Source organism: Prionailurus viverrinus, chromosome C1, assembly GCF_022837055.1.
Source record: "Prionailurus viverrinus isolate Anna chromosome C1, UM_Priviv_1.0, whole genome shotgun sequence".
Lineage (NCBI taxonomy): Eukaryota > Metazoa > Chordata > Mammalia > Carnivora > Felidae > Prionailurus > Prionailurus viverrinus.
This window is the reverse complement of record NC_062568.1, coordinates 184,134,001-184,151,085: the sequence shown is the minus strand read 5'-3', so window position 1 is coordinate 184,151,085 and position 17,085 is coordinate 184,134,001. Positions and strand designations below refer to the sequence as shown.

Here is a 17,085-nt window from a genome sequence, read left to right as displayed (position 1 = left end):
TGTCCCAAACTGGAAACAACCCGAATGTTCTTCAGTGGATGAATGGGTAAACACAGCATAGTCTGTTGATACGATGGAATACTACTAAGCAGTAAAAAGGAGCAAACTAGTGATACATATAACAACAAGGATGGAGATCTCCAGGGCGCTATGCTGAGTGAAAAAAAACCCCAAAAACCCAGTATCAAAAACTTAATACTGTCTGATTCTATTCATACGACATTTTAGAACAAGTAAGATGGGGAATGGATCAGTGGTTGGCAGGAATTAGAGGTGAAGTCAGGGTGTGACCACAGAGGAGCAGCATGAAATCACCTTGTCAGGGTGACAGAAGTGTTCTGTTATTCTGACTGCGGTGGTAATTATGCATCAATACAGACGTTCAGACTCATAGAGCTGTACTTGCGTACATACACCACACACAATCAGTTTAGTTGGATATAAGGATGAAAATCTGCAAAAATGAAATCAAAACCAAAAGTCCCAGAGCTCTGAGATCAGCTTCTGTTTGTTTTCCAGGTGAAACTAGTGAATATTCGCAACGATGACATCACGGATGGCAACCCCAAGCTGACCCTGGGCCTGATCTGGACCATTATTTTGCACTTCCAGGTAGGGCCTGTGAAGTTTGGGGTCATTGTTGCTTGGCTTGGATGTTGCCTAGAAGGAACTAGAAGATGTGTAGCCTTCCATGGTTAGCGCCAAGCCTTTCTTCTCTGTGTGTGGCCGTGAACAAGGGTGAGAGTAGAAGTAGCCTGGGGACAGAGCTCTTGCGGCCTAAACCCAGAACTTCCTGATCATTGCATGCTGAAATGGGATTTTTCACTGGTTTGTGTGTTGGCCGGTTGTTAGAAGTCTGCTCAGTTGGGTCAAAACTGACTCTATGGGGACTCACAGTATGGGCCGTTTGATGCTTTTAGAAGGGTGGGGTGAAGGGTTGTAATCCTGCTTTGGTGTAGACTTTTCCTCATCTCTAATGATCTTAAAACAAGCCTGGTTAATTATAGCACTGCCTTAGTCAGTTTGGGGTTCTGTAATGAAATACAGGTGACCTTAGAGATATTGCAGATTTGGATCCAGACCACCACAATAAAGCAAGTCAGATGAACTTTTTGGTTTCCTCGTGCATATAAAAAGTTATGTTTATACTGTAGTCTGTAAGTGTGCAATAGCATTGTATTTTTAAAAAGTGTACAGACCTCAATTAAAAAATAGCTTATTGTTGGGGCGCCTGGGTGGCTCAGTCGGTTAAGCGTCCGACTTCGGCTCAGGTCATGATCTCGCGGTCTGTGAGTTCGAGCCCCGCGTTGGGTTCTGTGCTGACTGCTCAGAGCCTGGAGCCTGTTTCAGATTCTGTGTCTCCCTCTCTCTCTGACTCTCCCCCATTCATGCTCTGTCTCAAAAATAAATAAACGTTAAAAAAAATTTTTTTTAAATAGCTTATTGCTAAAAAATGCTATCATCTGAGTTTCAGTGAGCCATAATCACTGATCACAGATCACCATAACAGATACAATAATAATGAAACTTTTGAAATATTGGGAGAATTACCAAAGTGTGACACAGACACAGGTGAGCAAATGCTGTTGGAAAAATGACACAGATAGACTTACTGATGCAGGGTTGCCACAAACTTTCAATTTGTAGAAAATGCAGTTTCTGTGAAGTGTAGTAAAGTGAAGCACAATGAAACAAGGTGTGCCTGTACCATAGATTAGGTGGCTTACACAACAAACACCTTGTTCTCATGGTTCTGGAGGCTGGAAGTCTGAGATCAGAGTGTCAGCATGGTCAGGTTCTTGGTGGGGGCCCTATTCCTGGCTGTCTCCTCACATGATCTTTCCTTGGTGCATGGGTACAGAGAAAGAGATCTCATGTCTCTTCATCCTTTTGTAAGCCCCAGCGTGGGGGCTCTGCTTTCATTACCTCATCTGAAACTAATTACCTCTCAAAGGCCCCCACCTCCAAATATATCACGTTGCAGGTAAGGGCTTCAACACGAATTTTGAGGGAGCACTAACATTCAGTCCACAGCAAGCACCTTAGCAGCTGGGTTTGTATATGGGCTGGTAAGCACAAGCTTGTTGCTTCCATCATACTCAAGAGCAGTGGCATCTTGGTAGTGTTCACATGGTCACACAGCCTTGTTGCTGCTCCATTCCTAAGAAGGGAAATCCTTTTCAAGTCTGGATTGCTGTTGGAAAAATACAGCCTTATTTTTATAAAAAGACCATCTTGAATCATTTTAGCTCAGCCAAACAAAGCTGTTTCTCAGACAGCTCCCCCATACACAGTCCCTGTATATGAAGCTGATAGATTAGAGGGAGCATTTTTTGAGCAGGTAAGAAAAGAAGGCTAATATAAATAACTCAAGGAATGGACTCCAGGGACCCAAGTGACTGTGATGTCCTAGTTGGGGCAATAGTGCCACCTGCTGGTTAGAAGCAGAACAGCAGATGTCCCAGCATTCCTCATTACCTGAGAAAATTGAGTTTGGGGTTTATTTCTTGTGGCTCTGGTTTGGAGCCAGTGCTGGCAATCTGGAAAGTGTGGAAGTAACATGTATTTTTGTGCCATCACAGGGTGTCTTTAAGCATGCTTTGGATATAGGGATAACCAGGAACATGAACTTGGCAGGTGTGCCTTAGCAGGGTGGGTGTAAGAACTTCGCTGAGCTTTCATGGAGCAGTAGAGGTATCCCCTTAGAGCCCTTAAGAACAGAGGAGTGTTGTTGTTGTTGTTGATGTTTTTAGAGAAACTGTTTTGGCCGTTTGTATTTTTGCCACAAACTTGTCCCCACCGTGAGTCCCAGTGTCGGTCTCATAGATGTGAGATAAGAGGACTGTGTCTACACTATGTCTCTATTTATCTTGACTGTAATTCAATCTCTTTTTAAAAGGGAGACTCATAGGCCAAGGAATAAAAACTGAATTGGTTAATCAAAACTTTGCTGGGACAGAAGAGATGGAGATAATGGAACCATTGTTTTCCTGAACAGCTCCATCAGGAAAATGTGTACTTTCTCTTTCTTTAAAAATTAAAAAAAAAATTTTTTTTATGAGAGAGAGAGAGACAGAGCATGAGCAGAGGAAGGGCATAGAGAGGGAGACAACAGAATCTGAAGCAGGCTCTAGGCTCTGAGCTGTCAACACAGAGCCCGATGTAGGGCTTGAACTCAGGAGAACCGTGAGATCATGACCTCAGCCATGACCTAGGCCAAAGTTGGATGCTTAGCCCAACTGAGCCACTCAGACGCCCCTTTCTTTAAAAATTTCTAGGGGCACCTGGGTGGCACAGTCGGTTAAGCGTCCGACTTCAGCCAGGTCACGATCTCGCGGTCCGTGAGTTCGAGCCCCGCGTCAGGCTCTGGGCTGATGGCTCAGAGTCTGGAGCCTGTTTCCGATTCTGTGTCTCCCTCCCTCTCTGCCCCTCCCCCATTCATGCTCTGTCTCTCTCTGTCCCAAAAATAAATAAATGTTGAAAAAAAAAATTTCTTATGAAAACCTTCAAATATTGATAAAAGTAGAGAAAACAGTGTGAAGAACTACCATATACCTATCACCTATCCCGACAGTTCTTAACTCATGGCCAGTATTATTTCATCTATATCCTAATCCACTCCTCAAACCCCAGTAGGTTATCTTGAAAGAAATCCCAAACTTCATGTAATTTCATCTGTATGTAGTTCAGCATATATCTCTGAAAGATAAAGATTTCTTAATTTAAAAAATTTTTTTAATGTTTATTCATTTGAGAGAGAGAGAGAGAATGAGTGAATGAATGAATGAATGAGCGAGGGAGGAGCAGAGAGAGAGGAAGACACAGAATCCAAAGCAGCTCCAGGCTCCAAACTGTCAGCATAGAGCCTGTCACAAGGCTTAAACCCACGAACATGCAAGATCATGACCTGAGCCAAAGTTGGACACTTAACTGACTAGGTCCCCCAAGTGCCCCTAAAGACTCTTAATTTAAGCAAACTAGTATAACACTGTGAAACTCAATAATTTCTTAAAATCATCAAGTATCTGATTAGTGTTCAGATTTCTCCAGTTACTTCATTTAAAAAAAAAAAAGTTGATTTCTATGAATCAGAATCCCAACAAAGTCTACATATTGCATTAAATTTTCCCTCCCCCCAACAATCCATTGAGGAAATCTGGTCTTTTGTCCTTTAAGGTTTATAAAGATGTTGATAGCATCTCTGTGACATCTTCCATCCCTCTGTTGTATTGCTTATCAACTGGTGGTTTAGATCTAGACCTGAGGCTCAATCACGTTCAGATACCTTTAGGGAGGATGTGGAGGGCAAGGATGGTGATGTTGAGTAGTATACGTCTGCTGCTGAACATGTGGGTTCAGCTATTAGCAGCCTGATCATCCAGTCCCTATTACATCTTCACCTAATAGTTTTAGCAACCACTCATCATTGTTGCTAGTTCCACTGTTTCATTAGAAGTTGCAGGGGTGCCTGCAGGGGCTCAGTTGGGTAAGTAGCTGACTCTTGATCTCAGCTCAGGTCTTGATCTTAGAGTCGTGAGTTCAAGCCCCTCACTGGGCTCCACGCTAGAGCCTACTTTTTAAAAGTTGCAAAATGGTGCTGCTCAAATTCCTTCATTCCTTTTTGATTATTTAGCTGGATTACTTCTATAAAGAAGAACTTCACCTCAGCAATTACCCTAAGAGATATCTCCTCTAGGAAAGGGCAGATACAAAGATCTCCCTCTGTTTACCAGTTTTCAGCATAATTAATTGGTTCCCTAAGATTCTCAAAGATAAGAAAATGAAAGTTTTTTCATTTTTTTTCTTAGTGTCACTTATGACTCCTGGGTTTTTAAATGTGTTCCAATAAAATACAGCTATCATTCTTCCTAATACTCAACTCCATCTTTGGCCAATGAGAGCTTCCTAAAGTGGACTCTGAGTCTTTTGGCATCATCTCCATAGTCCTTTTTGATAATCTCCTTTGTTTCTTGTGATGAGATGTTCCAGACTCTGTGTATTTCCTGCCCAAGGCCTGAAATTAGCAATTTCTTCCAGAAACTCTCATTCTTTATTGACCACAATCTGAATGCTACTGGGTTGGTCAGTTTTTCTGTGGACAGAGCTAGCTAATAAGTATATTTTCCTTATTTTAAAAAACCATGAATTTATACTGCTATCTCTCATTCAAACTTAAAATTACAGAGTTATTTTAAAAATTTTATTTATTTATTTTTAGTAATCTCTATACCCAGTGTGGGGCTTGAACTTATGACCCTGAGATCAAGAATCACATGCTCTTCTGACTGAGCCATCCAGGCACCCCCAAATTATAGTTTTATTTTAACTTCTTTGACTTTATATCTTTTTTACTCATGCTGAAAATCTTGATCCTAACAACAGTAACATATTACTTACTCCCTTTTCCATATACCTACATACATGTAGATGTGTGTACAATCACATAGATATATTACATGTATTTGAACCAAAACAGCAATCTTAGTGTTATTATTAACAATATGATTACTGAGAAGTTTGTAATTTTTCAAAAGTTTATTTATTTATTTTGAGAGACAGAGAAAGTGTGAGTGGGGCAGGAGCAGAGATGGAGGGAGGGAGAGAGAAAATCCCAAGCAGGCTCAGCCCTGTCAGCGCAGAGCCCCATGTGGGGCTTGATCATGACCCGAGCTGAAATCAAGAGTCGGATGGTTAGCCAACTGAGCCACCCAGGCACCCTAAGAAGTTTGTGATTTCTTTATAGTTTTCATTGTCCTTTGTGTATATCTCCTAAGAATGTACACATAATTATATTTTAAAATCATTTGAAAAAAATTTCTGTGTTGTGAAGCTATTAATTCAGTACACAATTAGGTTCATTGGTTTTTATTTGCCTCCAAATTTTTAGGGATTGCTTTTCCCCTTTCCATTTTATTTTATGTTATATAGACCATCTATGTTGTTCCAAAGGGAAAATTTTAAAGTGCATGTGAGGTGTACTCAGAGAAGTCCAGCCTCCAGACCTGCCCTTTCTGTTGTTTCTTCTCCTTTCATATAGTTTGCTGACTGTTTTAAAACACCTTTTTGGTTGCCATTCTATTGTTTGTTTATTTTAGGAAAATAATTCTGTCCATTTACATTCCCCCCCTTTTTCCTCCTCAGCCTTAGGCAGCCACCAATCTATTTTCAGTCTCTATAGATTTGCCTATTTGGGGCAATTCTCATAAATGGGGTCATAGAATATGTACTCTTTTGCGTCTGGCCTCTTTCACTTAGCATTAAAATTTTGAGGTTCGTCTATATTGAGGCATGTATCAGTATTTCATGCCTTTTCACTGCTGAGTACTGTTCTATTATATATATGCACCACATATTTTATCTGTTCAGCAGTTGATGGACATTTGGGTCGTTTCCACTTTTTGGCTGTTATAAGTTATGTTGATACGAGTATTTGAGTACCAGTCTTTGTGTGAATGTATGTTTTTATTTCCCTTGGATATATACCTTGAAGTGGAATTGCTGGGTTGTATGGTAAGTTGATGGAAAACTTTTTAAGAAACTGCCAAACTATCTTCCAAAGTGGCTATACCATTTTACATTCCATCAGGAAGGTGTGAGGACTCTTACTTCTCCATATCCTCGTCAAGATTTGTTATTGTTTTTCTTTTGATTATAACCATCACAGTGGGTATGAAATTGTATCTTCTTGTGGTTTTAGTTTATAGGAAAGTGTATTTTTTTAATGTTTTATTTATTTTTGAGAGAGAGAGAGAGGAGAGGATGAGTGGGGGAGGGGCGGAGAGAGAGGGAGACCCAGAATCCCAAGCAGGCTCCAGGCTCTGAGGTTTCAGCACAGAGTCTGACATGGGGCTTGAACCCACAAGCTGTGAGACCATGAGCTGAGCCGAAGTCGGATGCTTAAACCTACTGAGCCCCCAGGTGCCCCCAGGAAAATGTATTCTTTAACTGAATTCCTCAAACATTTACTGAGGACCAGCTATGAACAAAGTCTTAGGTAGAGTCTGTGGGAGATACAAAGTGAACTAGACACAGACTTAACCCAGGTTCAACTGAATAATTCAGAGAAGCACCATAAAATAGCTTGATAGAGGTTTAAAGAATCAGGGAGGTATGAGCCAGGGAGATGGAACACGTATATACTCAATAATTAGCAGCAGTTACTGGTAGCAACTTGTTACAATTATTAACAGACCTTATAATTACCATGGCTTTTGACTTAGCACACTGTTCCCTGCCCTGTTACCTATTTTACCAGAAAATAAAATACTTTTGGTTTTGTCTGTCTTCTGCATGCATATTGGCTACCTGCTATTCCCTGTTTGCTATTTCAGCCTAGCTGAGTAACTACTTTGTTTTGTCGTGGGAAGCTCTGCTGCCAGAGTATTTTCTCAGATGCAAGTAACTACTAATTCCTTTTCTTTGCTATTCTTGATGGCTTGGTGTTTGTCTGTATTAGCTAAGTGTTTGGGAGTGTGGGGAAGTTCCCCTTCTTGTAAAGCTTCTGGTTGGCTGATAAAGGGTTATATAGAGGCTCCATCATCCTTGTCTCAAAGAGAATATGACGTGTCTCTCACTAGTTATGTATTATTGCGGTTTTCTAGTCTTTTATTATTGAGTGTCTATTAGCTGTTCTCACCAAGGACACCTGCTACATAAAGCCAAATAGAAATGTAGAGTAGAGCTATCAAATGTTAGGGGATCAGTAAAATAGTCATTATAATCTCTGTTGTTGGTGCTAATGAAACATTTCCCATACAACCAACTTTCTTGTTCCTTCTGACCTCCCCAAGTAAATACTGTCCTGAAGTTGATGTAGATGGTTCCCGTATATGCTTTTGTGTCTTTGTGACAGATGAGGTATTCATAACGGTATGTGGTGGTGTTTATATGTTTTTATAGTTGATATAGATTCTGTCTTCTATATATCCTTTTTTTCCCTTGTTTATTTATTTTTAAGAGAGAGAAAGAGAGAGTGCGCATGTGTGCAAGTGGGTTATGGGCAGAGAGAGAAGGGAGAGAGGATCTGAAGCGGGCTCTGTGCCGAAGGCATTCATTGCTACAGTGAACATGTGTGTACATGTGTCCTTAGGTTTATAGGAAAGTGGGTTTTTTGGATAGGTACCTGGACCGGAATTATTAGGTCATACATACACTTTTCCTTTGTTTTGCCAAATTACTGTCAGAGCAGTATGTGATGCATAGTGTTGTGTTGGATAACACTACTGTTTTAACATTTATTTGCTGTCTGGATCTCTGCAGTAGGATGCCATTTTAACAGTGGATTTTGTCTCTTGTTCTCTTCTTTTCCTGGCTTAGAACAGGTACTCAATAAATATTTGTTAAGCGAATGGATATTTTATTAATTTGATCTTCTCAAAGCTGGGAGGTAGGTAGACCAGATAAATAGACTGTGATGGCTATTTTCCAGTGCTGGCTGTTCAGATGAGCAACTGAAACAGAATCCAACTGACATTTTTGGATTACACTTTCAGATCCTAATAATAGGATTTCCTGTCCCTTGGTTTTGCCAAGACCTGTATTAATGTTAGGATTTATAATTTATCTAAAAGATGAGTTCTGAAAGTCAGAATCTGACAAAATTAGCTTTCTGACTCTCAAATGTTTATTAAATACAAGGGTACGTCTAGCACTCTGAAATAAAACAAAATTCAGGGAAGTTAGGGTAAAAAGTGGTTTTAGCTGGTAGATGTGAGCTTTACACTTTTGTGCACTTTATGGCACTTAGTGGTTGGCCTATAGATGAGGCACCATTCATGTTTGTGGAGTGAACGAATGAATGAGCTTGTTCACTCTGGCCGTCTCCATGTAAGAACTGTGGGCAGTGAACAGTTAACTAGAAAAAGCCAAAACAGAAGACCTGAAGAATGTGCCCTAGTCTCTTCCTAGTCGCCCTTAGTCAGCTGCTTTGCCAGAAGGCGGCACCCTATGTTGAGAGCTCAGGTGAGGTGAGAAAAAAGGTACAGGGTGAAGTCTTAGTAGTGATCAGAGTTGACTTACTTAGTGAAATAGTGGAAGCAGAGCCTCTGTTAAGAAAAACAAACACCTGAACTTTGGGTCTTAGAACATATCTACTTTCTTAAGAGCCTAGTCAAGAAAAAAAGAGTATATTAGGACCCCAGTGGTGGTGATGGTAGAGTGTCTCCTATCTTGTTGCTTAAGTAACAAATGGGAAGAAAAGGGATTTACTGAAGACCAGGAACTGAGCCAAGCACTTTATAAGGCATTACCTCATCGGCCTTCTCTCACCCACTTCCACAGGTGGTAGTATCCACATTTTACGGGTAAGGAAACTGAACCACCTAGCAAGTTAGTTACTTAGCTACTAAGTTACTAGAGCTGGGAATTTGAACCTAGGCCTCCTTTAGTGAAAGCTCTGCTCCTTCCCTAGGCCAGTTTTCCTCTGGGGCAGAAGGAAATGAAGGCCCGATCTGTCCAACATGGGCAAGACGTTTAAAAAAGAAACGACTCCCATAAATAAATATGCCAAGTTCTGTCAGGCCCCGCTGTCAGCAGCAGTCAGATAAAGCAGCTGTCTCTCTTGCCCCTAAGTTGATCAGTTGCAGGAATTTGGTTTGCTTGTATTTCATGAAAAATATTCAAGCTTCGGCCCTGGGTGTGTACCTGAGAAGTTCCATAGTTCGTTCTGTTTGGTGGAGGAGTGAAGGCTGGTGCTTACTTAGAGAATTATACTATGATGTGAGAGTTTTTTGCTGATTACATGGTCTCCTGTAGTCTGAGTTTCTCTTCCATGCTGGTCTCCTGGTCTCGTTTCTTGCTGTGGATTATGATCACCATAAGATGGTGCTGCAGCTTTGCGCTCAGCTGTAGGAAAAGGCTTGGGGAGAAACACCTATTGCAGTGGAGGCAGATGGGTCTCAGTAAGCAGTTATGTAGGGGCTGCTGCCTTCGGGTTTCCTTCCGTGCAGGGCATTTTTCAGGAGAGGTGGGTAGCATTTACACAGAACCAGGCAGGCTATTTTCCTCTGCTGTGTGGTGTGGATCCTTTCAGTATAGAATAAACAGCTGCAGCAGGGAAGTACAACCTCTTTCCACTCCATCCAGAGCCCCTAAGGCTGTGGTGTTATCTCATCTGTGAAACACTATACTAAAAATTGGGGTGGGCGAATCCCATTGACATAACAGGGTGATTTTTTAGTCCAACTTTTTAGACCTTTAATTCAGACTTCCTGCCCTGCTGCAACTTGAGTAAAAACCATCTGGGACTCATTTTAGCAACTTCCTCTCTTACTCCCAGTGTTATCTGTTTGGGTCCTTGGCCCATGTGAGTCTAGTGGACAATTCAGAACAGTGGGTATCTTCCTGTTTTATTTAATTGAGGACAGACCCATCCCTGCCACAGTTAGAACATAGCATAACATGGAGTTGAAATTAACAAATAGGAGTTCACGGACTGGCTTTGCCACTTATTAGCTGCGTAGCCTGGAGCAAATTAATCAACTTTCTTAAACCTCTGTTTCTTTACCTGTAAAATAGTAGTTTTGACTCCATATGGTTACTGTCAGAATTAAATGAGGTAATCCATAGTTTAGCATAGTGCGTGGCACGTAGCAAATGCTGAAAAAAATGTTAGCTGGCGGCATCAGTGATTACTGGTGAACGTTTGTGTAACTATTGTTCAGCAGAGGTGGAGCTTCTCTCTTGTATTTGGAAGCCGTATCCTTTTTACAGAGCCTCCTTACACAATACTCAAAAACGATTTCCCAGTGTCTCCTCTGTGTCATTGGCTAACAGAATTAACAGATCTCTCTCTCTCTCTCTCCTGTCTCTCTTTTTGGGAAGGCGAGGAGAGAAATAAATGCTGTAGGAGGCTAGATCTTTAAAGCCTGTGTTTCTTAACTGTGAGGAGTAGTTTCGGGTCTCTCTTCAGATTATAATTTGTTTAAGATAATTTTATTATTTCTGACCTGAAAAATTTGAGCATCTGTCTTCATTGCTTGATATTTTCTTCTGGGTATCTGGCAGAACAATTGAAATCTCTTTCCTTTCAGAGTCTGGGGGGCAGTGATAATGGCAGCGTCCCCAGCCCTGGTTCTTCTTGGCCCTTCCCTGCCAAGGTAGCGGCACGCTGGTTTGCTTTCCCCTCTTCCTCCTCCTCCTCCCTTCACGTTACCTTCTTCCATGGCCTCCCTTCTTTCCCCTCCCTTTTCCCTTTACTCTTACATCCCACCCCCTCCTCCTCACCCTCCCTAGTTTCCCCCCCCCTCCCCTGGTTTCTAGCTCCTTTTTGCTTTCTGTTTGTGTTTCTGAGGGCAGTGCTCCAATTACCTCATATTTGGAGAGAGGAAGCTGCAGCCAATCCGGTTTCTGTCTGCTTTTAGGTCAAGTGATTTCTGAACTGCAGTGAGATGCTTTGAATTTGTCTTGTTGCAGCTCTGAGCCTGTAAGATGGCTGTCTGAATCGGCAGCGGCTGGGAGAGACAGAGAGGCGGGGAGGGAGGGAGAAAGAATTGGAGGGATTGCCGGCATAGTGCATGTTTTTAAATGTGCATCTAATCCGATGAAGCCAAGGTTGGGATTTCTCTGGGATCCCAGGACCGGCTTAGCTGCGTTTTTGATGAGATTAGGAGAGGAAGGCGATGGGAAATTCACTGGGCTGTGTTAAGGAGCCGAAAGATTCAAGAGCTATTCCGGAGAAGGCTCCCATATCTCCTAAGAAAAGGGTTCGGTTCAAAAGGAAGTGGAGGGGGAAGAAAACCCCTACTCCAGAGGTATCTCATGAGGAGGAACCCTTGGAAGGAACCACACTAATTGAAGAGACAGAAACCCTACCGAAGTTAACAGTGAGTCTCCAAAAGGAGGAAGGAGCAGGAGGGACAGAGCACCCCCCCTTGGACATTTTACTGCCTCGGGACTCAGCCCCCAGCTCAGGGATGGGTGCTCAGGGGATGATCGTGCAGGTGAAGGAGAGATTCCAAGGGGAGATCCAGACTGCTCACCTTTTGTTGGAGAATGAGTCATCAGTTGCCGGAGGGGTCTGGGATTCCCTGCAAGAGGGGAGGACTGTCATCGCTCACCTGCTTGATAACCCGGCGGAAAGGAACTGTGAGAAGTCAGTGAGCCAACTGGTGGAATTTCCGAGGATGGCGTCCTGCAACAGCAGGGCTGTGCTGCTGCCTTTGCAAGGGGAGACTGCAGTGGGGAAAGGAGGTGCTCAGCTTGGACTTCGGAGCGGCACCTTCCCCCCGCCAGACCACCCCACCGATGCAGGGTCTCCAGACCAACTTTCAGGGGTCCAGGGTGTGGGGGCAGGAACCGCGGGTATTTGCAGTGGCCCTCAGACAGGTGCCTGGATTGCAGAGCCTTCTGTCCCTTCATCACTGCCGGACCAGTCGAGAGGTCACAGATGCACAGAACCTGCCCATGTGAGTCGAGTGCCCCCCCAGGGTCCCAGACTGCCTACTTCTCAGAGTGATTTATCCATCAGCGGCAGGACTGTGAGCGTTTTGCCCTCCTCCTCTGGCTACGGCAGTGACGGGCCACACTTACGCGGGATCCAACCTAGAGACACAGAGCCTGAAAAGAGCTCCACATCCTTCTCCGAAGAGGATGGCACCCTTTCTTTGGAGGCAAGTCACACCCCACCATGGGGTCTGGAGGAGGTAGGTGGGCTACGTTCACATTTGGATTCCTGGCCCTCAAACTTATCAAAGTGAAGTGTGCTAAGAAGTGAGGATCCTGGTGCTTCTTCGCGGACTTACCCCCATGTCACGTACCAAGAGTTAGTGACTGGGTTTGGCAAGCGGAGTCTATTTCAGATCTGCCCCTTGATGCTTGAAACCAAGTCTCGTTGTCTCTGGGGAATCCCTGATTCCGGGTAACCACACAGCATAATTGCTCGAGCTATCTGGCGGGGTTATCTTTCAAAGTGCAGTGCTAGGTAGTACTTAACTTTCTCAGGCAGGTCTGTTTATGAGCATCCCTGCTACAGGAAGTTGTAGTGTGGTGGCTGAAGGGAGGCCTAGCTGAATCTCCTAAATGAGTGCAGAAGGCATAGGGAATGTGGCAGGGGTTCGGGCCAAGGCAGCTGACCCCAGTGTGATTGCTCTTCCCTGGAGAGTGATGTTCTTACGAGGGCTGATGTAATCCCACTCCTATGGGGACACTGCTAATGACAACACCCATTCGGTATTTGTATAGGTGGAGAGGGCTGGTCCTCCATGGGTTCCTAATTGCAGCATTAGAGGAAAGGGGCACAGAATTATCTGGAGCTTAACTCAGAGAGGAGGGGTTAGAATAGTTTGAAGGTTCAAGGCTAGAAAAAGTTTGTGTTCTGGGTGGACTTGTTTATGGCTTGAACAAGTTTTTGTTGTTATATTGAAGGCATAGGTGTCCGTGGTGATGGTGGTGGGCACTGTGAATGCTTCTAGGGTCAAGGAGTAAGTAGGAATTCAAGAGATTTGGACACAGTGAGGGGAAGGGGACTAGCAAGACAGTGGGCGGCACAGGATCTTGTATGTAAGTCTGTGATTGTGTAGGTGACTGAAGTTATTAATTCACCAATGACTAAAGAACTTTTGTTGGCATATCAGCTTCCTGTGGTAGAAGAAATAAAAACTTTAGGATCCCAGTGCAGCAAAAGGTGGAAGAAGAAATAGGGCATTTTCCTTGCCCAGGGATGTGGCCTCTGTTCCGTACTGGTGCCCTGCATATCAAACCCAACAGCATGAGGCTGAATAGAGACACAATGTCTTGTGCTTGATCTGTGCTTAAAATGTCCTCTTTGGGGATGAATTTCCTCCATTGATAGGCTCATGTCAGTCCCCTTTGTTATTATGGAGTTTGAGGACTCCCAACAGCTGGAAGGAAGGCCATTGAAAATATTTTTTATGGGGTACCTGGGTGGTTCAGTCGATTAAATCTCCGACTTTGGCTCAGGTCATGATCTTGTGGTTCGTGAGTTTGAGCCCTGCTTCAGGCTCTGCTGACAGCTCGGGTTCTATATCTCCCTCTCTCTCTCTCTGCCCCTTCCCCACTTGTGCTCTGTCTCTCTGTCTCTCTCAAAAATAAATAAAACATTTTAAAAAAAAGATGCTTATTATATGGTTGGGCAAGAGTCTAAGGAGACCTTAGGCTTTTCCGTATAAAAGTGTTTGTGGGTGTGGGTTGTGTGTGTGTGTGTGTGTGTGTGTGTGTGTGTGTGTGAGAGAGAGAGAGAGAGAGAGAGAGAGAGAGAGAGAGAGAATGAGGGAGAGAATGAGAAAGAGAGAAAGAGAGAAGGTGGGAAGGAAAGCAGTGGAGGCTGCTGAGGTGGAGTGTATGAGTATTTGAGCTCTTTGTATGGAGTGGATATAGAGCAGTTTTGCTATAAACTGCTCTTTTTATACCATTAGTATTAAAGCTGAGGTTTGGAGGCATCATAATGTTTTAGGAAACATGCTTGTAATTGTGACATTTTCAGAAAGTTTCGAGTGTAAAATTTTAAAGAACTCCTAATGAAAATCTATTCTTGATGATGGTCCATAGGCGATCAAGGCACTTCTATTATGGGATCTCCACAGAACAGCTCTGTGCAGAGTCTTAAAGAAAAGATTGGTGGGAGAAACCTTTTCTGTAGTTTGACAGTATTGACAGCAGTGTGATTCTTTTGCTGTTTTCAATATGTGAATCAAATTGGTATGTCATATTTTCTGGGCATCCCATCCCTTCGACCCTTCCAGAGCAGGCACAGCCAGACCACTGAGTTACAGCCCAGGCTGAAAAGTTCAATGACTGAGCATCAGCTCAGATGGCTGACACATTTCTGAGGCTCCTTGCCCATCGTGTGAAGCAGGGACCACAGACTGACCATCCCGTATCACAGATAAGAAGTACCTTCTCAAGATAAGTGTGAAATCCCTTCAGAATGAAAGTCCTGTAGGCCAGGAGGCCTGAATCCCTCACTGATCTCTACAGGAACTTCTTCAGGGAGCTGCTCCCTTATCAGCGTGCTGTTCACAGGCCTCGAGGACAGCAGCTGCCAGGGAGACAGAAGCAGCGTGTTCTGACACTGCAGGCTTCCTATAAACTGTGGGTTGAGACCCCAAGTGGGAGCATCTAACAGGAATGTGCGTTCCCTCTGCTGAGGGTGATTGCCCTGGGAGGACATAGGGGTCAGAGGAGCAGCTGCTGCTGGTCACACTCCAGCTCCTTCCTAAAGAGGAGACAGCTGGCAGTTCCACAGACTTGATTTTTCTGTTTGCTTTTTGGTGCTTCTTTTGTTTCTAATATGTTAGAGTAGTAACCCTCCTCAGGAAACAGTTCAAGTTCTGGAGTGCTGCCTGTCCTTGGCATAACTTAGGCTTTATCGTCTCTCCTGTTGATTGCCCAAGGTGTATTGACGGACATGGGGCCAGGGTTGGGTTTGTTGTGGCTGGACACAAACTTCGCAGTGGGTTTTATTTCTTTTAGGGATAGAGAGAAATGGGAACTGACTCTGATTCTTGCCAAGTGTGGGGTTTATTTTGTTGTTTTTTGAAATTTTATTTATTTATGAGAGAGAGGGAGAGAGAGAATCCCATGAGATACAGAGAGAGTGAGAGAGGAAGGGAGAGAGAATGTGGAGCTTGAGCTCACGAACCATGAGATCGTGACCTGAACTGAAGTCAGATGCTTAACCGACTGAGCCACTCAGGTGCCCCGAGTGTGGGGTTTAGATAATAGAAGACAAATGGTCTACCTTACTGTTCACCTGTTATAGTTGATACTTCCCTTGTCAGGAAATAGTTAACACAGAAATGGGATGATAGGGACCAGCTAACAAAAATGGTTTTCAGTTTTCAGAATGATAAGTGGACTGGGATTTGGAGCTGGGTCGGAGTGTCAGGCACAAGCCTTCTCTCAGGAGGACTCCCTACTGCCAGCTGCCATCAGTATCCAGAATACCTGGCTTACTGGAACAAGGAAAATTACTGACAATCCCTTCCTCCTCCCTGTCTTGGCTCCCATGCCAGTCTCCTGTCCACACTGTTAGTGGGTTCTGTTGAATGAAGAACATGGCTGTATACCAGTGTCCTTGCCATGAACCCTTAGAGTCCATACAATTTTGAGTGATAGTAAGGTAACACTGTGGGCTAGAAGTGATGAGGAAATTGGTTGGTATATTATTTTCTGGGCTCAGCCTTTTCAGTTTACAAGTATCCCTTTCCCATGTCTCCTCTTTAATTATAGGGAATTGTTTTACTAATATTGGCGAGGAGAAAGCAAAATTAACCAGATGATCCTATTAGACGAATGTAGCAGTTAAAATCACAGTTAAGAAAGGAGCTTTGGTTGGGGCGCCTGGGTGGCTCAGTTGGTTAAGCCTCTGACTTTGGCTCAGGTCATGATCTCACGGTTTGTGAGTTTGAGCCCCCTGTCGGGCTCTGTGCTGACAGCTCAGAGCCTGGAGCCTGCTTCGGATTCTGTGTGTCTCTCTCTCTCTGCCCCTCCCCTGCTCACGCTCTGTCTCTCTCTGTCTCAAAAATAAACAAAACACTAAAAAAAAATTTTTTTTTCTTTTTAAGAAAGGAGCTTTGGTTAAGAAAGGACTTTTTTCTTTTTCAAAAATTTATTACTACGGGCGCCCAGGTGACTCAGTCGGTTGAGCATCTGACTCTTGATTTTGCCTCAGGTCATGACCTCATGGTGGTGAGATGGAGCCCTGAGTTGGGTTCTGTGCTGGGCGTGGAGCCTGCTTGGGATTCTCCCTTTGTCTCTCTCTCTCTACCCCCTCCCCAAATAATTGTTACAAAGAATCATCATGAGGGGCGCCTGGGTGGCTCAGTCGGTTAAGCGTCGACTTCAGCTCAGGTCATGAACTCATGGTTCATGAGTTCAAGCCCCACATCTGGCTCTGTGCTGACACCTGAGAGCCTGGTACCTGCTTTAGGTTCTGTGTCTCCCTCTCTCTACCCCTCCCCTGCTCATGCTCTTTCTCCCTCTCTCTCAAAAATAAATACACATTTAAAAAAAATTAAAAAAAAAAAGAATCATGAATTTTTAGGTGTAACAGTGGTGGTATGGTTATGTTAAAAAGAGTCCTTATGATTTAGGGACACCTGGCTGCCTCAGTCATTAGAGCATGTG

At 43.6% G+C, this 17,085-nt stretch overlaps 1 protein-coding gene across 15 annotated transcripts in view; it reads left to right on the top strand.

The window, feature by feature from the left end:
* Positions 1 to 17,085, top strand: part of MACF1 (microtubule actin crosslinking factor 1) — a 331,328-nt gene that overhangs the window by 146,344 nt on the left and 167,899 nt on the right. For all 15 annotated transcript variants that reach the window (XM_047871166.1, XM_047871165.1, XM_047871167.1 and 12 more), the window contains exon 5: positions 520 to 612. In XM_047871166.1, coding sequence (XP_047727122.1) covers positions 520 to 612 — 93 coding nt within the window. The remainder of the gene's footprint in view (positions 1 to 519; positions 613 to 17,085) is intronic.